The 24,329-nt window shown below is 43.5% G+C and overlaps 1 protein-coding gene across 6 annotated transcripts in view; it reads left to right on the top strand.

The window, feature by feature from the left end:
* Positions 1–17,059: 17,059 nt before the first annotated feature.
* Positions 17,060–24,329, top strand: part of trim9 (tripartite motif containing 9) — a 49,118-nt gene continuing 41,848 nt past the window's right edge. For all 6 annotated transcript variants that reach the window (XM_085257231.1, XM_085257233.1, XM_085257230.1 and 3 more), the window contains exon 1: positions 17,060–18,052. In XM_085257231.1, the coding sequence (XP_085113357.1) occupies positions 17,219–18,052 (834 nt within the window). In that variant the 5' untranslated portion in view covers positions 17,060–17,218. The remainder of the gene's footprint in view (positions 18,053–24,329) is intronic.

Raw genomic sequence — 24,329 nt, 5'->3', positions numbered from 1 at the left:
CATAAACAGAAAGAGGCAGTTATATAAGTTGGCTTTCCTTGTTTCTGAAAAAGTTCGGTACCCTTGTAAGTACAGTCATTCATGACTCAGTGACAGATGATGCTCTTGCAGGCCTCTACTGGCGTCTGAGAGGGAGGCTGGGTTGTCGGAAGCAGTGGGTGGACAGGGCAGGCAAGCGTGAGGAAACGAAGCAAGCGGTGGGAGGCGCACAATGGCGTATCATTCACCGACGGACACCCACACAGACACACACTCATGGAAACACGTATAAAATGTATTTATGTAACAGGCTTCCTGCCTAGAGCAAAGTACACGAGTAGATCCTCTTCCTAAATAAAAATAGACACATCTTTTGAAACAGATGCCTCTTCAAGACGTGACGTAAAACATTTCCATCGCCATACTTCTTATTATATGTTACATCGCGTCACGATGCCAAATGCATTGTGCATAACGCCTGGCATGTATTTAAAGTAATTCACCTGTCACTGAAGACGTCTCCTGAAAGATGCAGTTTGAGGTGGGTGCAGGGATTGAGAGCACTTCCTCTGCATGCAAAATCCCCCCTGAATTCATTTCAGCCACTTTGTGTTGGCTTTGTTTAGGACAATTACACAGTTGTTTGTCTCCATGGAACTTTCAGTTTTCAATTTTAACCCTTTCAACAGAGCAAGCCAGCTTCCAAATTAATTGCGGGATTATATTAAAAGATTCTGCAATACTAACAGGCTTGCAGTGCTTCCTATTTCTGAAAGCAGTCATAGACCAAATATAGAGCATGCAATATATACCATAACAGTATAGCGCAATCCACAGAGAAGGGTTTGTGTAATGGAAATAATCTAAAGTGAGCTATAACAGCTGTGGCCTTAACGTGGTTGTGCTATAAGGCCGTTAATTCAATGTTCATTAACAAGTTCTTAGTAGAAAATGGGTTAAGAAGATTCCCACGCTTTGGGCAGCTGTCTCATGAGCTTCTGATGATCTTTTTGGACATTTGCAAATGTAAATAAAGGGGAGGTCCTTGAGCCAAACTTGGGAATTTCCATCAAAGCAATGACCTTTAACATAATGATCCTTCATAATACCAAAAATGAACAGCAAAAGCAGTCTTAAAGATGCATTCAAACAAGTACAGTTATTAATTTATGTGTTGTCTTTTTAAATGAATCAAAATGCGTTAACTTTTTTATATGAACACATTTCACATGGCAGTAACCCAGCGAACAAAGGAAAGTAGACAAGGTCATACTACCTAAGTTTAAACCAAGCATCAGAGTGGAGAGGAAAGACAACTGACTGCCTTTGAGTGTGTTGGTGCCACACATGCTGGTCTGGATATTTCAGAAACTGATGATCTACTGGGATTTTCCCACACAATCACTTCTAGGGTTTATGGAGAAAAAGAATAGTCTAAAAGAACAACCCCAGTCTTGGCACCATTACGACATCTGTGGAATTAAAAGAAAATATATCATTGCTAACATGGCTTGCATTAGTGCCACCTAATTAAACTTTTATCAAGTGCGTAGTTGTAGCTATTTTTATACACACTTTGCAAATGCGCTCATAAAGAGTTGGCGCTCAGTCCTTTTGAAGGTCATAAGCTTCGTCTGGCGTGAATGTCCAGGTGATCTATTGTGTAAGGTGACCAGAGTGCAAGAAGGCTAGGGCAAGCACGCTTACAGACACAACTAACTGTAGATGAAGTTCTAGGTCAGAGGTGAGAGATACATTTTCTGGTAACTGCTTTTGTGCCTGCATAGCAAAAGATGATGCAAGAGGTGATGCAAGCATGAAATGAGCAAGTCAACAGGAATCATCTGGAGGGGGAGACGGTTGAAACAAACAGCCATGTATGGTAAAAATGTTGCTGATAATGGGAACTTGTCTAACTGTCATTAACTGTTAATCAATCATTAACCGTAACTGATGCATATTATATTTGTCATGGTCCTGAGTCTGAGGACTCAGTGTTTTGTGTTTCTTTATGCTTTTGTTCATTCAGAGTGTGTATTCTGTTGTGATTTTTGCCATTTGTTAGGTTTCTGTTCTTTGCCTGCCTGCTCCCACTTCTCTGTGTTCCCTCTGTCTGTCCACGGTGTTATTGTGTCTGCTCATGAGTCTGCCTGTCAAGTTCAGTGTCCTGTCTGGTTCTCTGTCTGTTAATTTCCTGTTTTATTCTGAAGGTTCATGTCTGATGTGAGTGTGTTCAGTTTACATTTCCCCTGTCCCGTCAGCTCTGATTTCTTCCAGCTGTGTTGCCCTCCTGTCTCTTATCCCCTGATTACTGGTGTGTGTATTTAAGCCCTGTGTGTTCTCCTGCCTGTTGCCGGTTCGTCTGTATTACTCCATGTAAGTCCGCGCTTTTCTGCATTCATCTGTGTCTCTCTGCGTTTTTGTATCCTCCGTCAGTCTGCGTCTCTCTGCCTTTCACCCCGTGTCCTGTGGATTTCTAGTTGCTCTTTAGTTTTCCCAGTTTAGGTTTCCGTTAGTTTGTCTCATTATTCGTTTTCTGTTCCTGCCACTGACACCTTGTAAATAAACTCCACTAATCTTTTCATACACTGCTTGCTCTTGGGTCCTTTTTCCAACTCCACACGGCTCGCCTCGGCAGCCGTGACAGTACGAACCGGCCACTATGGACCCAGCAGCAGTCAACCCGCCCGAGGAGCTCCGGGAGGACATTATGTACTCAGTGGACAAATTAATTAACCTATGGCTGGAGCATGAGGGGAGAGAATTCCGCCAAAGCATAGCTGTTCGGCTACAGCGCTTACTTTCTGGTCTCCCCTGGTTGCTCAGCTCACTTCACCCGCTCACACAGAATTTTGTTCTGAACGAGCTTCATCTTCTCCCCCTTGCTACCACCCACCCTGCAACTCATGCTTCACTCCCCGACCCGACGGAGAGTGTCCTGCCCGGCCCGTCGGTCCAGCCTTCAAATGGGGAACAGCACTCACGCCGTCGACGCCCCTCGCCACAGTCGGACCCCAGGATATCAGAGCGGCCGACTGAGGTGAGTAGGAAGGATAACAGTTCCAATTCGAACCTTAAGACTTTTTCTTCCGGGATTGTTCGGGGTGTGTCAGTGGGAGCTAATTCGCTAAGCCTACCTACCTTCGTGGTAACCGATCTCTCCCAGGTTGGCATTTTTAAGACTTCAGTGAAAGCAAAGGGCTGTTGTTCTTCTGAAACTGTTAAACCCGTGTCAGCCAACCCAGGGTCTGCTAAAACTGTGACATATAACCCAGAGACCATTAACACCAGCTCTGATAATACTAGGACTGTTTATTCATTTGAACCACGGCCTCAAGCTCAGTTAGCCGCACGGCCTCTTAGCCGCACGGCCTCAAGCTCAGTTAGCCGCACGGCCTCAAGCTCAGTCTCTAATTCCACCACCGTTGTCATCACAACCACTATGTCAGTCACCCTCAGTTCAGCCTCCTGTTCAGCAGCCACCAGCCCTGCATCCTGTGTCAGTTGTTCCACCTGTAAAACCATACAAGTCAATTCTACCCGAAAGACACTGCTCCTCGCCCATCCACTCCAAGCAGAGAGACAAATCTAACAATACTGTCAACAGTCCTCAAAAGCTGGCCAGTTCTGAGACTGCGACACACTCCAGGGCCTCCCCAGAGGCCGGGGTTCAGCCCCCAGCTGACTCTGGATCCCTGGAGGTCAAGAAGCCAGCTGAGGACTGCACCCAGCTGTCACTGCCTGAGCAGAGTCAACGCTCTGGGCAGCTGAAGTCTGCTATGTGTTTGCCAGGGGCCACTGTGCCTGCTGGTTCTGTTCTGTTTCTGCCAGAGGCCTCCGCACCTGCTGGTCCTGTCCTGTGCCTGCCAGAGGCCCGTGTGCCTGCTGGTCCTGTCCTGTGCCTGCCAGAGGCCCCTGTGCCCACTGGTCCTGAGACTGTTCTCGCTGGGGGGTCCGAGGAGCCCGTCCAGCCACCAGCTGTTCCATCAGCAGCTTCATCCACGCTTGCAGCAGCAGTTTCATCCACGCTGTCGCCTGGTCCAGCTTCAGCTTCCTCATCAGCTTCGCCTGGTCCAGCTTCAGCTTCCTCATCAGCTTCGCCTGGTCCAGCTTCAGCTTCCTCATCAGCTTCGCCTGGTCCAGCTTCAGCTTCCTCATCAGCTTCGCCTGGTCCAGCTTCAGCTTCCTCATCAGCTTCGCCTGGTCCAGCTTCAGCTTCCTCATTGCCTGGTCCAGCTTCAGCTTCCTCATTGCCTGGTCCAGCTTCAGCTTCAGCATTGCCTGGTCCAGCTTCTGCTTCAGCATTGCCTGGTCCAGCTTCTGCTTCAGCGTCCTCATTAGCATCGCCTGGTCCAGCTTCTGCTTCAGCGTCCTCATCAGCTTCGCCTGGTCCAGCTTCTGCTTCAGCGTCCTCATCAGCTTCGCCTGGTCCAGCCTCTGCTTCAGCGTCCTCATCAGCTTCGCCTGGTCCAGCTTCTGCTTCAGCGTCCTCATCAGCTTCGCCTGGTCCAGCTTCTGCTTCAGCGTCCTCATCAGCTTCGCCTGGTCCAGCTTCTGCTTCAGCGTCCTCATCAGCTTCGCCTGGTCCAGCTTCTGCTTCAGCGTCCTCATCAGCTTCGCCTGGTCCAGCTTCTGCTTCAGCGTCCTCATCAGCTTCGCCTGGTCCAGCCTCCACTTCAGCATCGCCTGGTCCAGCCTCCGTGTCTTCCTTCTCGTCTGGTCCAGCCTCCGTGTCTTCCTTCTCGTCTGGTCCAGCCTCCGTGTCTTCCTTCTCGTCTGGTCCAGCCTCCGTGTCTTCATTCTCGTCTGGTCCAGCCTCCGTGTCTTCATTCTCGTCTGCAGTGGCCTCCTCAGCTTCACCACCTTCGTTTGGCCCAGCCTCTGCATCAGCTTCGCCTGGTTCAGCCTCCGCATTCGCTTCAGCGTCTGGCCCAGCTTCGGCTTCAGCCTCTGCCTCGTCTGGTCCAACCTCCGCTTCGCCTGGTGCTGCAGGGGCCACGCAGCCTTCGGGTCCCCTACTACCACCTCCACATCGTCGGTCATCTGCCAGGCCGCTTGTTGGACATCATCACCACCGTGGCCGCCCTCCGGACTTCTGTTGCCACCCCCGCCTTCTGCGTGGACGACCTCCTACACGCCGCCACTGCCTTCCGCGTGGCCGGCCTCCAGACCTGCATTCGCGCCGCCGTTGCCGTCCGCACGGTCCGCCCCCGGACCTGCATTCGCGCCGCCGTTGCCGTCCGCACGGTCGGCCCCCGGACCTGTTTCCACGCCACTGCCTACTGCGTGGCTGGCCTCCGGACCTGCCCCACTGCCGTTGCCATTCGCATGGTCGGCCTCCGGAACTGTACTGTTTTGGCCTCCTGCGCTGTTGGTCCCCTGAACTTGGCCATCTGGGCCTTTTTGGTCTCTGTCCCTCCGTCCTGGGCCCCCTCCGCCCGCCCTGGTCGGGTCGTTTTCCGTTTTGGTCTGTTTTTGTGTTTCTGCTGGGCTGTCTGGAGCCAGCCCTTGAGGGGGGGGTACTGTCATGGTCCTGAGTCTGAGGACTCAGTGTTTTGTGTTTCTTTATGCTTTTGTTCATTCAGAGTGTGTATTCTGTTGTGATTTTTGCCATTTGTTAGGTTTCTGTTCTTTGCCTGCCTGCTCCCACTTCTCTGTGTTCCCTCTGTCTGTCCATGGTGTTTTTGTGTCTGCTCATGAGTCTGCCTGTCAAGTTCAGTGTCCTGTCTGGTTCTCTGTCTGTTAATTTCCTGTTTTATTCTGAAGGTTCATGTCTGATGTGAGTGTGTTCAGTTTACATTTCCCCAGCTCTGATTTCTCCCAGCTGTGTTGCCCTCCTGTCTCTTATCCCCTGATTACTGGTGTGTGTATTTAAGCCCTGTGTGTTCTCCTGCCTGTTGCCGGTTCGTCTGTATTACTCCATGTAAGTCCGCGCTTTTCTGCATTCATCTGTGTCTCTCTGCGTTTTTGTATCCTCCGTCAGTCTGCGTCTCTCTGCCTTTCACCCCGTGTCCTGTGGATTTCTAGTTGCTCTTTAGTTTTCCCAGTTTAGGTTTCCGTTAGTTTGTCTCATTATTCGTTTTCTGTTCCTGCCACTGACACCTTGTAAATAAACTCCACTAATCTTTTCATACACTGCTTGCTCTTGGGTCCTTTTTCCAACTCCACACGGCTCGCCTCGGCAGCCGTGACAATATTCTTTGCTGACACAAGAAGGGGCTGAACCCTGACATATTAAAACCATTTTGTGCTTTTTAGCGAAGATCTATGCTGATGTTGTTACAGTATACATCTTCCCACGCGTGTGTTTAATAAAATCATCGTTTGACTGAACTCATCTGGGCCAATGTTGGTTTGATCTTATCCTCAATAGCAAAGAATTGGGACACATCTTACAAGTTAAAGTAGGGTCATTCAATTTTCCATGCAGCTTCACCAGTGTGGTTTACCCAGGACAAATTCACAATCCTCAAATGATACAACAACAATCTCCAGCTCTGGTTTGGCCAAAGTTAACATGAGGCTGTTGCAGTCTGTCAAAATGTTTTTTTTCTTTTTCTGTTGCAATCTGTTGTAATCGTTCTCCGCTGAGACAAAGCCAACTGTATTTACAGTTTTATCAAATTCAAAACATTGCTCAGAAAAAATGCAAAAAACCCAAGAGTTACATCTAAGACTCTACAGGCTTGATTCTTTTTAACATAACTCTACACGAAGGTTAATAAATTTACAGAAGTACATTCTAAAAATCATCTTTTCTTATTTAATGAATCACCATTTACAAAAATAACGATAATTTCATCAACATGTCAGAGGTTTTCTATGTTTAATGAGTCTACTGTCGTCACATGCATGTACCACGTAAAAGCACAATGAAAAGACAGACGTCCAGTTCACATGTTTTCGTAACTACATAATAAAAGCTTGTCTTTTTCAACCAGCATGATTTCAAATAGTTTGTTGAGATTTCCAAAAAAATATTGCATTTCCATTCATTATTTAACACTGGCATTGCACTAGAAATAGCAACGCATATTACTTTAAAAATGGAGTAATTAATGACTTCAGTGGGCTAAACTGGACCCTCGCGGGACACTGTCTCTGTGCCCCGGTCAGTACGTTTTTGTTTTTAGTGTTTTCTTTCAGTACAGTATGAGAGAAGAGCGACTGTGTGAGAACTATTTTGATACTGATGAGTTGTCATTTGTAGTCTATTAAGAAGGCGTTTTCTTGCAGCTGCCTCTGGCCCATTTACAGCTGCTATTTTTGAACACACTGCCCCCCAAAGGCTGGGAATAGCACTCTGTACTCGATCTGTTTAGCACAATAGCAACTGTGTGGAGGCAATGGTATTATTTTTCATATTGAAGAATAATACTGCTTTAATGGATTTTGAAAAAACTGAACTGTGTGGTGCAGAGAAGAATACATTAAAACAGGTTTAAAAGCATTAAGAAAATGGCATGCCACTTAATAAACAAGCACTGAATATACAGCTGATGTTTGTGTCAATAAACAAAATGATTTATGTTTCTCGCAGAAAGAGTCAATCATGACCCCCCCCCCCCCCCCCATTTTCCAGGAGTGTTGCTGTTACTGAGATGATGGAGGCATCGGCGAGAGTCCCAATGGATCAATGGTCACCACACCAATCTCTCCAGTCCGCATCTATTGTGCCTGTGGGAGGTCAGCTGTCAGTGGGGGGGAGGGGGGGACACTTACAGGGATGTGGATAGCTGTAAATCAAAGAACAATAGAAGGAAACAAAGAAACGAGGAAAAAGTGGCTAGACTGAGAGAAAAAAAAGTTACACAGTGTATTATCTGTATTAGTTTGTGTTTTTATATATATATATTTTTTATTTGAACACTTTTTCAACACACGAATAAGAAAAAGTACAAGACAATAGTTGGGAAAATGTTAATCAAAGGTAACCAGGTCTATCTTTTTGCTGTGGTGAAGTTTAGCAGTAAGAAATATCACATTAAGGCACATTTAAAAATAAAGGGGGGGGGGGTGATCAGAACAGTCAAACCTGGCCAAGTTACAGTGCAGGTGAATGGGGCTTCACAGGATTTTTATCATTCATCTTATCAATACATAAACCTGCTCTTTCTGATCACTATTGTTGGTGCCACTGTGGTTTTATTTTGTAAAATATTTGCACATTAAATCTTTAACTTGTGCATATCAGTGGGACACAGGCTACATCTAACAAAAATGTATTTTATAATAGGATGTGTCTGTCAGGATGAACCATGGGAGTTTCTGGAGCTTCTATTAAGTGGCTGGCCTCTTGCATTAGCTATTTTTTTTCCATAGGACTCTTAGATTTTGCTGCTTGCTACAAGCTTCTCCCCCATGTTCTTGTTACTATGAGAACAAGTTCAAGTATATAGGTATATGTAGCATGACATCACCCATAAACCCTACAAAACCAGTGTTTTCTGTGAGGGTTGGCCTAATATTTTGTTTGCTTTTGGGTCTAATGGGCAGTAGACAATGGAGAGATACAATGCAAATTCTTCACACAATAGCTGCAGGTCAACATCAAGTGAACCACTTTCACAGCTTCTGTCCGTTTCTCTCTTTTACCAGAACGTCTTTCATCCATGAATTAGTTCTGCTGTATTCAAACAAAATCTCCATTGATTAAACAAGTAACTGCAATAAAACCTTTGACCAATATTCATGAATCACTCTCAGCGGAGTTCCCATGTTTTTTCATTCTCCATCAAACTTTAACTGGGTCGCAATATATTTTGGCCATCTCTGATTTTTGCAAGCATATAATGTGAAAGTAGAACCCTCATCTGTTTTTACTGAATCAGAGGTAAACAAAGGAGTCCTCGAGAAAGCTATATAGCCTGCAGTAATGAGAGCTGGTGCCATTAGAGGGGTCCCTGCTGGATCCTTGGTGGGGGTTGGGAGATGGAGTAAATGTATGGATTGTGGCCAGTGAGGCACATTTCGTCTATGTTGTTGTTGGGGGTGCTGAAACAAAGGAAAGGACAACCGAAGACACCACAAGTATTATTTTGTTGACCCTTCTGTCTTAATGAGAGCTTTTAGTCGAGGAGGAAAGAGGTCCAGCAGGTCCAGCATCTCTCTGAACTACTCAGCTTTATTATTTACTTTTGTATTCCTTACCCCATGACATTTTTCATTTTTCTCTTGATTTGACTGTCAGGGAAGAGATCAATATTGTCCTTTCTGTGCTCAGTTCCTCTGGTTTCTTTGGGTTAGGAGAACATCATGTGAGTCCCCGTGCAACAGGAGAGCTGGGTTTAGAAGCAAACCTCCAACCCACTTAGATTTCTTAAAAAATCATTACGCTATTAATTGCAGCACAAATTCCCTGTGGAGCCCGGACAGTTTGCACGGGAGAGGTGCAAAGTGATGGTGCACGTGGAGGCCCCACATGTCTCTTCAGACAGCCCACGCATGTAGTGAAATTGCTCTTCATTAGTGATGCAGTGCACTCTCAATTGGTTGTTTTTGTGGAAATTCACAGTAGCATCAACCTCGGCCTCTCTCACAGGATGACTGTGTGCAGAAATACAGAGGGGGAAAAAACCCAGCATTTCAGCTTCAGTTACAGCTGCTCCAACCTGTGTATTTATACCGAGAGCATGGCACAGACCGGCCAAGAGCCAAACCAAACCAGCAGCTAAGAAACACATCATTATAACATTCCTGTTGTCTCATTTATGGCAAACAAAAGCAAACACAGCATTCAAAACTTTAAAAGAGTACCTCAAAATTCCTCTTTTCACAGAGTCACTTAAAAAATCCACTTTTACTGATCAAATATTACTTGTTTGTTTTGTGTTTTTCTTGAAGTGAGTGAGGTCAAACATAAAATGCATGACTCTGCTGTCAAAGCAAAATATAAAAATCTCCACAAACATTTTTAGTTCAACCTTTCTTCCAAACTAAGACATATAATATGTTTTTCTTTACTTTACTTTCTTTTTCTACTTTTTCCCTTCCTCTTTTCACTTTCTTTTCTTTCTCAGATGGGAGTTGAACCAGGCTCTGGTTTTACCCCCGCCTTCCTTTGGCAGGGTTTCTCCTGCCTTCTGTTCCATCCGGCACACCTGTCTGCATCTACTTGTTATCCTGAGATTCAACGGCCAGCTCAAACCTCCTCTTTGCCAGATTGTTGTTAGCTTTGTAGTGGGAGTCATGGTCTGTTCCTGCAAGTGGTCCAGTTTATTGTTTTCAGAAACTTGACTTTACCCTCTCATCTGCTCACTTAGTTCTCCTATATGTGTGTTTTGGATGGATCAAGAACCTCCAAGTTAAGTAAAAATGAAAAACGAAGCTGTCTACCAATTATCTCTGTCACTGTCACCTACCTCCCCCACCTGCAAGTTTACAAGGAAAATGCAATCCTCCAGTGTCCTCCAGCTCGATCTCTTGCAATACTTAACAGATTGAAACGTACCTGAGTTGCTCGTGTAAATAAAGAGCTAAAATTTGCATTAGTCTTCTGAGTCTTGTATTTGAGTCCATTCTTTCTTGTGAATATGACATAATAAGGTGTAATATGCCTAAATGAAAGTAAGTCGGTTGGACAGAACTACGATCTGATCTCTCAGGTGATTACTTTGCCCTATGCCCACAGGTCATGTTTTGAAACCTGTTTTGTACTCAGTTGTATTCACAAAGCATCTGATTTGTTAAGGTGGATTATCTTTGTTGCAATCTATATCCTTCTTTCTCTGCCATTGCTTCTTCTGTCTTGCTCAGTATCACAATAGTCTTCAGTTACTCTCCAACACTTCCCTCTTCTTTAAGGAAAGGTCGGACTAAAAGTACACTTTAATAATTGCACAAAAACATCTCAAATATCTGTTTACTTCATGAATCTTTCCCTGAAGGCTTAATTTACAAATACTGCATCAGGAAAATGCATTTATCAGGTCACTGTGAAGGGCACAGATGGTTCTGAATCCATAAACATGAGCTCATTTGAGCTTTGGGAAGGTGCTGCATTGTGCGGAGATGTCAAGCACGGTGATGGTGGGCTTTGGTCACCCAGTGTGTCCTTTCTCCTGCAGAGAATCCTAATAGCAGATGGTAAAATATACAAACTATTGCATAAGGAAAAGGTTGGTGAAGGTCGCCATGGTCACTGAAGGTTACATAAAAGAGTGACTTGCATACCTTTCAAATTCACTCAAGCAGCTCAATAAGTTTAGGGATAAGTAGAGTGATCTCGGGATATTAATGGTGCTGATGGTGTGTTAGTAAAACAATTAAGTGTCAGTGATTATTAATTTCCTGATATCTGCTGACAAATAAAAGAAAGCGAAGGATAAAGTGTCTTATTGTTGGGGCACCACGTGCTGCCTGAACAGCTTCATGCACCGTGGCATCGATTCTGCTGCATATTCTGATGTTGGTAGTATATAGAGTGGTCTAACTCATAAGTACAGGATTTCCCATATGTGTTCAAGTGATTCGATGTTTGACGAGTGTGAAGAGCTTAGCATATGAGTCACAGCTTTTTCATACTCATCAAACCATTCAGTGACACTTAGCGGATTGTCATCGTGAAAGAAACGGCTCTGACACAGCTGCTGGCATCTCACAAATACACACAAAGTGTGCTTTAGTGGCTCTTGATGCAACATTAATGCTCACGCGGATGCTCGTAAAGAACCCTTTGGATTTTCATTTAATTGCACTGCGTATGCATGTTTTCAGTTGGTTAATTTGGTGCCTAAACATAACCAGATAGTTTTTCACCGCTTTCACTGTGTGCAAGGTGTGCCAGGCACCTAAGAAAAACTATTCCTTGTGCATAGCTTTTGAAATATGAGCAGAATTGGACTAAATTGCACACTTTTGACACCCAACCCCACTGAGACTATTTTGGACTTTATCCTCTACACCTCTTACCAGTTGTTCCTTCTGCCACTGATACTTTACTCAGTTGAATCACTTTCCTTCTTCCTGATGTTACTTTTAACCATCTACAGTATAACATGCTCTCTTCTGTTTCATGTGAACCGCCACGATGTCTGGTTGGTAAGCCACCAGCTGCTTGTCTGTCTGGGACTTGTAGGCATTCAGATTTGCTGCTCTCAAAATATCTTCAGTGGTGTGTACCATCTGGACCTGGGAACAAATTTGGTTTTGCTTCTCCGTGCACCCTCTCCCAGATTGCATCTCACACTGTGCTACTACGCTCACTGACTGCTTTATGAGGTACAGCAAATATCTTACCAGCCAATCATCTAACAGCAACTCCTGTAGCTATGATCCAGACAGCCTACTGAAGTTCAAAGTGAGCAACAGAATGGGGAAGACAGGTAACTTAAATGAGTCTGAATATGGTGTGGTTGTTGGTTCCAGACAGGCTGATCTGAGTATTTCAGAAACAGCTAATCTACTGGGATTTTCCTGCATACAACCATTTCTGGGATTTACAGATAATAATCAGAAAAATAGAAAAAAATATGCAGGTAAAGAGGTGAACATCCAGACTGCTTAAAGCTGATAGGAAGGCAACTGTAACTCACATTGAAGCAGATGACCACATCTGGTCTGATCTTCTGCTGCAACTCTTTTGCAATTACATGAGTTCAACAAAGCTTTACAATAGAAGGCTTGGAAAACCATTATCTGGCCTAATGAGTCTTGATTTCTGACCCAACATTCAGATAGTTGGGTCAGAATTTGGTCTAAACAACATGAAAACATGTACATTTCCTGTCTTGAATCAGTGCTTCAGATGGTGTAATAGTGTGGGAAGATATTTTCTTGGAACATTTTAGGCTTCTTGGCACCAGCGGAGAACCATTTAAATGCCACAGCCTATCCTCATATTGCGATACGGTCTGGGGGCTTTTTGCAGTGTTAGTTGTGCTCCGTTTTGCCTGAGTTTCCTGTTCGATGCAGGGGGTTGCTGGACACCTGGCCATTGTTTTGCAGAGCTTTTGAGCCAGTCATAGCATATTGTTCCTAACCACGTCCGCCCCTTTATAACCTTTATGTTTAAGGAGCATATGTGTGCCAGAAATTTTTTTATAACTAAATATTTGACACCTATTCCGATGAATAGGAATTCTAATCTATCGTACATGGACAGCTGGAAGTTTGAATCTGACTCTTTAAATTTAGCTCAAAACAAAAGGAACTTTAAAGGTGGTTTATAAAGATGCTTTGCTGTGTTGCACAATTTTGGATTCAGTGTAACCATTCATTTTTTTTTTAATTACAGTACCTTCGTTCTTCCAGAAGTTATCAAACCACAATTTCTCTTATGCCAGTGGTCAAGAACAAAAGCACACGTATCCCTTCTAGTCTTATCTTCACAATATCACCACTTTGTACCATAGAGATTGCTATCTAGGCTGAGCTGTGTACCATAAAGATCCTTCAGTCTGTGCGCTTCTTTACACAGATGGCAGGATGCCTCTGGGGCTGCAAAGGGAGTCTGTGGAGAAACGAGGTAATAGACTCAGAGTAACGCACAAAGGAGACTTCATCCCTTATCGATGGCAGTGCAGACTCCGAGCAGGATGACTGAACTCTGAGCTGAATAGTTTCAACTGACAAAAGCGGCTTTTTATCTCTGTTAGTGATTCAGGTATTGAAGGTGAAACGATGAACTGTTGCATTAATGTACTTTTTCAAGAGCATTCAAAGGAGAGCAATGTTTGGACCCACCTCTTCAATGGCATATTGGAGCTAAAGGAAACCAAATTATACACTAACACCTGAATATATGCAGTAAACAAAACAATATGTATGCTTTTTCTGACACATAAACATGTATTTATACATAAACAGTGTGCAGTGACAATGTGTGGCCCTCACATACCTCATACCTTAGAGCCAGTCAAGCCTTTGACGTCATTTAATATTATACAACATACATGCAGCAAATCACTTCATCAGAACCTCTGCGTGACTCAACAAAAGTGATGAATATGCATTTGTCTTTTGTACGTCTCGCTGGAATGTGTTTGATCAGCTCCCTGAAGACGGAGCATCTGTTCAGTGCAGCAGTTGCCTTTATTGTGTTATTAATGTAGCAATATCTTGTTAACAACACATGCCTCCTCCCACTATAAGCACTGAATGATAGCTTCCACTGTAAAGCTGCCGTTGCTGGGAAGGTAGGAAACCTGCTTATAAATTAGCTGTCCAGTTAAAAAAAACACATTACTGTCACATCGGTATAAAATAAATGCTGCTGCAGAATGTTCCCAGGCTGGTGAAGTAGTTTCTGAAGTAATGTGCTCCATCTTTCATATGGCAATCAAAGAAATCCAAGTGCACGGGTTCTCCCTGTTTCCCTTCCATAAGAATGGCATCTTGGCTGTCATCCTTCCACTGAGAGCATTCCAGATGAGCCTTCAGTAAACATTTATGAAGATGCATCTCTCAGATCCTGTGTCAGGATTTTTTGTTTTCTTATATTTATTCAGATATTGTTCATCGCTGGAAGAAATGCACAATACTGTATGTTTAATAAAGCAATTCAAGTTATGAATAAACTTGGGCTGCCTTTTGTTTTGAAGACAGTTTTAAATACTCACTGATATGAACTGTGAGAAGAAAGATGATTTCAAAGCATTCATTGAAGGTTTATTAGAAATTAGATTTAATTTCTGTTCACTGAAAATGATGGGCCTGCTGTTTGGGATATTGCTGGGTATTTAAAGAATTAGCAATAAGAGTAATGGGAATTAAAATCTGCAGCTGTTATCTTTAAGTAAAACTCTTCAATGCTCATCAGTTATTTCTGAAAAAATAACCAATTCATATTAGGTCATCATTGATAATTATGAATTATGAATCCGGTACCTGGTGGACTAAGACCACCAGGAACCGGAACAGCTTCTTCCCCACAGCTGTCAGACTCCTGAACTCTGCCTCCTGACATCTGACCCACGTTAAACACATGGACTGGACATACACACCCACAACCACCTACACACACACACACACAACGGACAACTGTACCCTCATACACACAATAATAACATGGACTGAACCACCACTCTCAACCACTTGCACTTCATATAGCCTCTGTAGAAATTATCCACATATCTCACTTATCTCAACTGCACTACTGTATAATTCTGGATAAATAATCATTCTGTTCAATACGATAATTTTTAATTCTACAACTGTTTATTACTTGCATAGTTCACATTTCTGTATAGCTGTATATCTCATATTTCTGTATAGTTTTTCATATTTATATCCTGTTCATAGCCTGTACATACTTATAGTTATAGCATATTCATAACATATCTTCATACTGTGTACATTATAACATACCATAATAGACCCATTTCTGTAATATACTCACATATCTATATTATAGCTAATATATGTTTGTAATATATCTATATCATGGCTAAAGCACTTCTGGATGGATGTAAACTGCATTTTGTTGCCTTGTACCTGTGACATGTGCAATGACAATAAAGTTGAATTCTATTTTATTCTATTCTATAATTAATAATTGTTTTATAATTAGAATTATATTCTCCCATAACTTGACCTTGTGGGGGGGGGTTATGGTTTCTTGGTACTGTTGTCTTTTCTCTCCCATGTTGGTGCACATGAGGTCACTAAAAACATCAGAACGATCACAGACACAGGAGCATTCTGGGATGGGATCCATGAAAAGTAAAAAGAAATCTGTGAAGATTTCCCGGTGAGAGCTGCCTGGCCTGTGTGTCCTGGCAGAAGGAGAGTGTTGGCAATGAAGAACAAAAAAAAGAAAGAAAGAATACAAAGTAAAGATTTACTCAAACAGGAAGCTGCACTGTAGCCCCCAAATGAGGAGATTACACAGAGAACAACGCCATAATGCCAGAGGAGGCAGCGAGCATGCATCCAAAAATAGCTAATGGACTTGTTACAAACATTTGGTTGAAGTCAACACTGTATTTGGTTTAATCCAGGGATGCATTTGCAGGGATAAACTCACCATTTGTTGTATATTTTCACGAATCTGAGATGATAATGGGCAGAAACATTGACAGCACAGGAAGCTCTGGCAGAAATTAAACAACTCTTTGACAGTGTTGCAAAAGAGATGTTCAAAAACTCCGTTTTCCATTTTCCAGGTGATGCACTGAAAATGCAACTGTGTATGTGATTGTGTGGTTGTTCACACTCAAGTTTGACATATTTATCTGGAACTATGACAAACTGATTATGTTTAACAAAAATTTCCTAATTAATGCCATTTCTATTCCCAAACTTTCTTAGGAAATATGCTAATATAATCACACTAAGTGGCCTCATGTCGCCCTCTGGGCCTCTGAGAAAAAAGTATTCTTTTAAATGGGATTATTCCAATTCATTTCCCGGTCAACAGCTTCACTGAAGACTAGCTGCTCACGTTGCCATGGATGTCTCAAAAATGACTGAGGTATTTGGCCAGAGAAATAAAGAGGCTCTGGATACTCAAGGAAAAAAACACTTTGGAGTGCATTTGAGAGCCGCTGCTTTATCTTATCTCACAAGGTGTCAGTTTCCATGTTTTCGCTCAGCTTCAGCAGTGATCTTTGCTCCCTGTGCGGATGAAAGGAGCTTTTCAAACAGCAAGTTTGCAAGTTTATGTTGTGCAGCAGTTACAGAGAACTAAATACAGAAAATTAGTAATGATATAAATGTCAAATATTCTCTGGTTCTAATGTTATATCATACTCCCAAACTGTGTTATATCACTGCAATTTAGCTTTTGTTTCTTTCCTTAACCACTGGTTGGACAAATGTTTTTTTTACAGATGTCACATGTTAAATGAAAGCATATGAAGGACGGATGTTGAGTTCAGATTGTGTTTAGTAATCATTTTATTCTATTGATTTCCTTTTAAGGCTCTAAACAATTATCCTGTGCATTCACTGATGTCCACACGCATTAGTGTCTGCTGTGTATATCGCTCTAGAGCTCATTAACGGACTTTCACGCCGACAGTTCATTTGTCCAATGGTTGTTTGGAATCCACTGGTTGTCCAATAGCAATCCAGCCTGAGCTGACGCTGCGTGCTTATTGGTGAGTAGTGTTAGTATGCCTCCTTTTCGTTGATGCCTGTCATTTGGTGAAGGTTGCACTTGCAGTTTTAACAGCAGAACGCGACTGGAGCTTCGTTTACGCGCAAACAGAGAGCAGCCCGATCAGCCGAGGCTCTGCCGAAACTTCTCCCGTTTCTATTTGCACACCCCGGAGGAATCTCTCATCTCTCAGGAGCAACCATGGATGAAATGGAGGAAGAGTTAAAATGCCCTGTTTGCGGCTCATTTTACCGGGAGCCCATCATACTGCCGTGCTCCCATAACATTTGCTTAGCCTGTGCTCGGAATATTCTTGTGCAGACCCCCGACGCCGAGTCTCCACAGAGCAGCCGAGCCTCCGGGTCCGGGGTCTCCGATTATGATTACCTGGATTTGGATAAAATGAGTTTGTATAGTGAGGCGGACAGTGGCTACGGTTCCTACGGGGGCTTCGTGAGCGCTCCGACCACCCCTTGCCAAAAATCACCGAACGGGGTTCGGGTTTTCCCCCCGACTGTCCCTCAGCCGCAGCAGCAGCACCTTCTACCGCACCCCGGCTCCTTAACTCCGATCCCTCGTAACTCTTGCATCACCTGTCCGCAGTGTCACCGCAGCCTCATCCTGGATGACAGGGGACTCCGCGGGTTCCCCAAGAACAGGGTGCTGGAGGGGGTGGTGGACAGGTATCAGCAGAGCAAAGCGGCCGCTCTCAAATGTCAGCTCTGTGAGAAGAGTCCAAAGGAGGCCACCGTGATGTGCGAGCAGTGCGACGTTTTCTACTGCGACCCGTGCCGCCTGCGCTGCCATCCTCCCCGCGGTCCACTCGCCAAGCATCGCCTGGTGCCGCCGGCGCAGGGGCGGATAAGTCGCCGCGCCAGTCCCCGCAAAATTTCCACTTGCACAGAGCACGAACTGGAGAATCTCAGCATGTACTGTGTACAGTGCAAGATGCCTGTATGTTATCAGTGTTTGGAGGAAGGGAAACACGGCACGCATGAGGTCAAAGCTTTAGGCGCAATGTGGAAACTGCACAAGGTACGTGCGTAAAAATGATCGGGGTGCTAAGATTTGTCTTCGTCCCTTACAAGTGCGTCTGTTTCTGTCTTTATTTATGTTTTTGGCCGCTCTGTGCAATGATTCAACATCCTCTGAGCTGAGCAACAAGTCTGTGTTCGAAATAATTTGCGCTGTCGTGTCAGCTCTGCTTAGCATCCGGTAGAGAGGTACAGAGCTGTGGGGTGTTCGTTCTGCCGCTTTGGATTTAAATGAGTGTTTAACAATAGTAATGCATTTTATTGCCTGATACACGGTCCAGCTTCATGTGACGCTGCCTTTAGCCAAACACTGCCAAACAAACCCGAAAGGCAGTGGCTCATTTTTAATTTTACCTCATAAGTGGACAACTAGAAGCTGCTGTTTTCTGTTTGCATGACCATGTAAATGATGACCATCTGTCTCACGAGATGCCAACATCAAATTCCTTCAGTGCTTTGACAGCTTACAGGCGCCCTGAAGATCATTAGGCATGGCAAACACTGAAGCTATGCTTTATTGAGAATGGGGAGTGAAGCACAGATGCAGGCCTGTGGTGTGAATTGAGAAGCTATTTTGGAAGTTGAGTTGTTGTGGGCAGGAGAGGCAGAGCTGAGATTATCTACGCCTCTGCACCAGCAACCCTCACCTCCACACTCCAGCCTTCAATGAAGAAGGGAAGAATGTAGAGCTAGATATAACTCACACATGCACCCACACACTCACACTCACACACACACACACACACACACACACACACACACACACACACACACACACACACACACACACACACACACAGGGAGCATGCTGTGTAGTGGAGGTGTCTCCTGGTTTCCATGATAAAACCAAAAAAAAACCAAACAATGAATGTATTGAGTGCTGGTGCACAAGCAACACAAGCACATCATTATCTCCCCATCCTCATCATTTATACTCAGCAATCTGGTTTTATATGTCTCCAGAACAACAATTTAAAAGCACCCCACTCCGATCATTCCTTGTAGGGAGATAGAGTGTCACTTCAGATGCGATAGACAACTGTAAAATTGCTGGGAATATCAGATGGGGTCGAACATTTCGCTCATATCAAATTTCCATCACATGAAAAGTTGCCAATCTGTTCTGCGTAATCATGCTTGGATGTAAAATGGGAAAAATAGTATTTTTAGAAACCAATCAGTGGTACCAGGAATTTTAGTGCCAATATTCAGCAGGTGGCACCTTTTTTTTTTTTTTTTTTTTTTGACTGTATCTCACGGCACCTGGTTATTTCTGATCTATCATCTGATCATCTGAAGCTGCCCACGGAGCTGTGACAGATGGCTCAAAGCTCAGAGTTGGCAGAGCTGAGCATGGTCATCTTTGGGAGCTTCAGGGTATTCCTCACAATGTTCACTGGAGAAAAAGCTTTTTCACATCTTGATAAATAGTTACTGCAAAATGACAAGAATACAAACAAATATTCTATGTAACGATTAGAAATCTCAACTTATTTTAGCTTATTTACTGATTCCCCCCCCTCCAGTATGAAGTAGAGACTGACCAAACCTAGATTTCTGGCGCTAATGCCAAAATACAGACACAGGTTTATCAAACAATGTTGATTAAGTTACATTGCAAAGGGAAAATGATGGATTTGTGCCTTTTTAGGGGTCATTTCTCTTCTTCACTTGCACAAATATTAGAGATGGATCATCTCATAAAGCTTCACATTTTGCACACAGTCCTAGCTCTGTGTATTTCCTCCACCTGAGCATCTTTAAACCAGCATGATAGAATCTGGCCCCCTATGGAATCAAATTTTCACTCTCCTTACTGGGCAAGTAGCAGGCTTTACATTTTTCAGCATTTTCCCAAAAAGCCTACCTCTGGAAAGACGGGTTAATAAAAATGAACCAAAACAGCACAGTTGCAAACTTCAAGAAAACTATTTGAGCTTCAAGGTTTTTGCCGTAGCCATAGAAAAACCAACCAGTATTCAAAAAGCATGTCCTGCTTACCCATATACTTACACAGCCTTAGAAATGCCCATAAACATCTTGCATTCCCCTTCATGTTTAAACTGATCAAAGCTTTTGGTTGTTTGATCTGTGCGCTTTTGTGACTGAGCCGGCGAATTTTTCATCTTTGCTGTCTAATGCTGATGCACAAAGTACCACACTAAGGATCTTGATCTCGAATCCACACCTGCAGCATTTACACTTCAGAGCTGGAAATGTGGTGATATCATTTAATAGGATCTGTTCTGTTTTTCAGTTGCATTTTTTCTTGTCTTTTTGAGCAGAAAAACAGTGATTTCTCCATCTTTCTGCAGCATTTCTCTCCTTGCTGTAAACGACTTTAACCACCTGCTGCCATAACAGCCAAATCCCTCTTCCTGAAGTACAAAGCAGCAAAGGTCTCTAAGATACTGGACCCCATGAGGAATCCACCCCACATGCTTTACACTTCTCCCCTCTGCTGCGTTCTAAAAATGAATGCTGTTTCAGATCATTACTTGCGCTCTACATGCTTTCCTCCTGCATTAGTTCAAACGCATTCTTGGCTTCTCTTCTAGTCTCATAGGCAATAAAACACCCTGATTTATCTCCAAGCTCTCCTTTTGGTCACTCTAAACCAAAATGGTCATCAAGAAAGAGCAGAAATGAAAGAGTGACTTTGTACTGGAAGGTTTTATGTGGTGGCAGGACTTTAGTGTTGATCTCCATGAATCACATTAAAAAGAGTAAAGGGGTATCATCAGTGTGTTAAATTGCTACACAGTGAGTGGTCCTCAACTCTTCACGGATGTCATAACAGGTCACTGAATGCAATCCAAGTCACGGTCTGCCACTCATTATGTTTAGTGGCAATTAAAGGTGATTAATCAAACTGAATGTACTGCATGTGTGTGTGTGTGTGTAGAAAATAGGTAACAGATTGCAGCAGATTCTTTTTCCTGCTACAGGAAGGGAGATAAATCAAGAGGTTTGACTTTGAGGGTTTGCACATGTGCTATCTTTTATCTTTACTCCTATTAAGAAAAAAAGGTCTAACAGAAAGTGACACTAAGTTAACCCAAACTGATGCTCTACAAGCTCTCATTCAAGGTGGCCCCAAAAGCAAGCTAATGAGGACAGACAGAACAGGTCACGTGGCTGGGAAACATTTTAAAGTCTTGTTTCAGCCTTGAAGCTGATGTAATTTCTTGTAATTTCTTGGTAGAAGAAGCTACCTGGAGCTTCTGTTAAACTCAGTGGGAGAGAAGGAAAAGCCTTGAAAATTCACATACAAGAAGCAGGTTATTTGTCCTTTCCTGCTTTAACCCTTCTGTCGGACTGTCGGGACAGCCACATAAAGAGAAGCAGAAAAAAACTGTCCAATACTGTATTTAATTAGTAATGAGAAGGATGTGTCATGCTTACAGTTAATTATTGCACAAATGTTTCAACTCAAAGGTGTTTTGCATGATGGCTTCGTTCAAAATACGCTTACTGGACACTTTATTAGTTACAGCCTGCCATTTCTGGTATGGACTTTCTTTCACCTTCAGAACTGCCTTAGCAAAGTGCTGGAAAAATTCCCCAGAGATTCTGGTTTATATTGACATGATAGCATCACATTGTTGCTGCAGATCTGCTGGTTGTTCATCTCCTGTCCCACCAAATCCCAAAGCTGCTCTGCTGGACTGAGATTTGGTGACTATCGAGTCCAGTTGAGTACAGTGAACTTAGACCTCTCTGCATTGAATCATTGCTTGTTTTTAATCTCTGGCTCTCTTCCACAACATGTCTTTTGTCCTGGCTTCCTTCTCTCACCCCAACCACTCGCGGCAGATGGCCCCGCCCCTCCCTGAGCCCAGTTCTGCCGGAGGTTTCTTCCTGTTAAAAGGGAGTTTTTCCTTCCCACTGTTGCCAAAGTGCTTGCTCATAGGGGGTCATAAGATTGTTGGGTTTTTCTCTGTGTATTATTGTAGGGTCTACCTTACAATATAAAGTGCCTTGAGGCAACTGTTGTTGTGATTTGGCGCTATATAAATAAAATTGAATTGAATTGAACTCATTGTCATGTTGAAGAAGCCAGTTTGAGATTATTTGAGCTTTATGGCGTGTTATCCAGTTTGAACCACCACCGGCAGCCTAAAATGTTGATTAAAAGCAGGATGGCTCAATTTTTATGTTGTTTAAACCACTCTACCATCCACATGTTGCAGCAGAAATCAAGACTCATAACACCAGGCGAGGTTTTTCCAATATTATGTTATCCAGCTTTGGTGAGACGTGCAAATTGTTCCCTAATTCTCCTGTTCTTGGCTGACAGAAGTGGTCTTCTGCTGCTGTAGCCATCTGTTTCAAATAACAAGCGGTTATTTGAATTGTTGTTTCCTTCCTACCAGCTCAAGGCAGCCAGCATTCTCCTCTGACCTCTGGCATCAACAAGGCATTTTTGCCTCTCACTGGTCCATTCGGCCCATTCTCTGTAAACCCTGGAGATGATTATGTGGGAAAATCCCAGTAGATCAGCAGTTTCTGAAATAGACCAGCCCAACCACGCCACATTCAAGATCCTTTAAAACACCTTTCTTTCCCATTCTGATGCTCGGTTTGAACTTCAACAGGTCATCTTGACCATGTCTGCATACCTAATTGCATTGAGTTGCATTTTGCTGCTTTGAGCTGCCGTGTGATTGGTTGATTAGAAATTTATGTTAATAAGCAGTTGAACAGGTGTACCTAATAAAGTGTCTAGTTAGTGTAAGTGTATAAGAACATTGTTCAGTAATAGTCCAACGCCGTGCAGTGATACAGCTCACACTACCCTTAAATATGTCTTTTTTATAAGTGACTCTGTGTAGATAAAAGACACGGTTGCTCAATTGTTTAAGAAAGCACTAATAAATGCAGAGGGCAAAGTCAGGCCTGAGGTTTTTCAAGAATGAATTTTCACAGTGGGCGTAAGCTTCAGTGTCTTAAAGCCGTTTAGGTTGATGCTGCTCCATTAAAGGCGCTGATATTTACCCCTCAAGCTGCCATGTAAAGAGATTATCTGTGTAAATGTTAATGAAAGAGGGAGATAAGAAAGCAGCAAAATGAGAGCGATGAATGACCCCAAACACCCCAAAGAGAAGAAGTGAACCAGAGAATGAGCAGGAAGGAGAGGCAGAGCTGCACTGAAGGTCTCATCAGTGAGGTAAATGAGTCGGGTTTGCACAGAAAACACTGACATATTTTTATATAACTTCTCCGGGTGAGAACACAGACTGTCTGAATATTATAGCTTGCTCCAGGCATGGAACTGGAGAGAGATAAATGCCTAGAAAATCCACAGTGCCATTTCTCCTTTGTGACCCAACTGGGAAAGGAACAAACAAAGAGTTATTCTTTTCAGCTCAAGCAGTCAAATGTTTTAAACGGCATAATTTATTTTGCTCTGCTACATCTGGCTGCTCTGAAACAGTCAGCCCACATTATTAAATAAGGACACCAAAAAAGTGAGCTCAAACTGAGACGTGGGCAGCACAAGTTAAATCGTGCACTGACCTTGTTTTTGTTGGCATAACTCACAGATTTATCATCAGCATCATCAACATCATTGTCCTGACCATAAAGTGGCAAACCCTGAAGTGGCACTGATGTAATTATCATCAATCTGTTCTCAGAGTCTTGTCTAATTAGCTTCAAGTATGGATATAGCTGAACAATTAATTTAATAGGAAGAGTTACACGGTCCAGTTACGAAACAGTGTTCAGGCTTTTCAGTGACATCTGTAGGTTGTTTTTGCTTAAAGGAATGAAATGGACATGATGAACTGTCCAGGGCCTTCTACCTGGCACAAAATGTTGCTGTGACTGTGGCTCAGGTGGTAGAGCAGTTCGTCTACAAATACTCGGGCGAAATACTCAACCAAATACCCAAATCAGACCCGATGCATCCATCAGAGTCTGAGTGAGTGTTTCTCAAAGTGAATGTGTGCACGACTGGGTGAAAAGTACTCAACTTGAGTATAAAGGTGCAAGTACTAGTTTATCTACCTAATAGAGACTGTCATAGGCATCTTTGGCCTATGCCAAGACGACGATTCAAAATGCATTAAAAACAAACAATGCCGATATTTAGGCATACCCAAGTGGTTGAAGGATTCTGCATTCGCAACCTCAGAATCTCATCTCTGCTTTTTGTGGTTGATGTGTTCCGGTTGGCTTGATCAGGTCGTGGCCTCCAGCTCGGACTGGAGCAGTTCACAACTGAATGTGAAGTGGCATGTATGAGAATTAGCAGCACCGAGGGCATGGTCCTC

Source organism: Mchenga conophoros, linkage group LG19 (genome assembly GCF_057382185.1).
Source record: "Mchenga conophoros isolate Kocher_MC1m ecotype Shallow Benthic linkage group LG19, M_conophoros_male_GT1.1, whole genome shotgun sequence".
NCBI lineage: Eukaryota > Metazoa > Chordata > Actinopteri > Cichliformes > Cichlidae > Mchenga > Mchenga conophoros.
The sequence above is the reverse complement of the archived record's forward strand: the minus strand, read 5'-3'. Positions and strand labels throughout refer to the sequence as shown.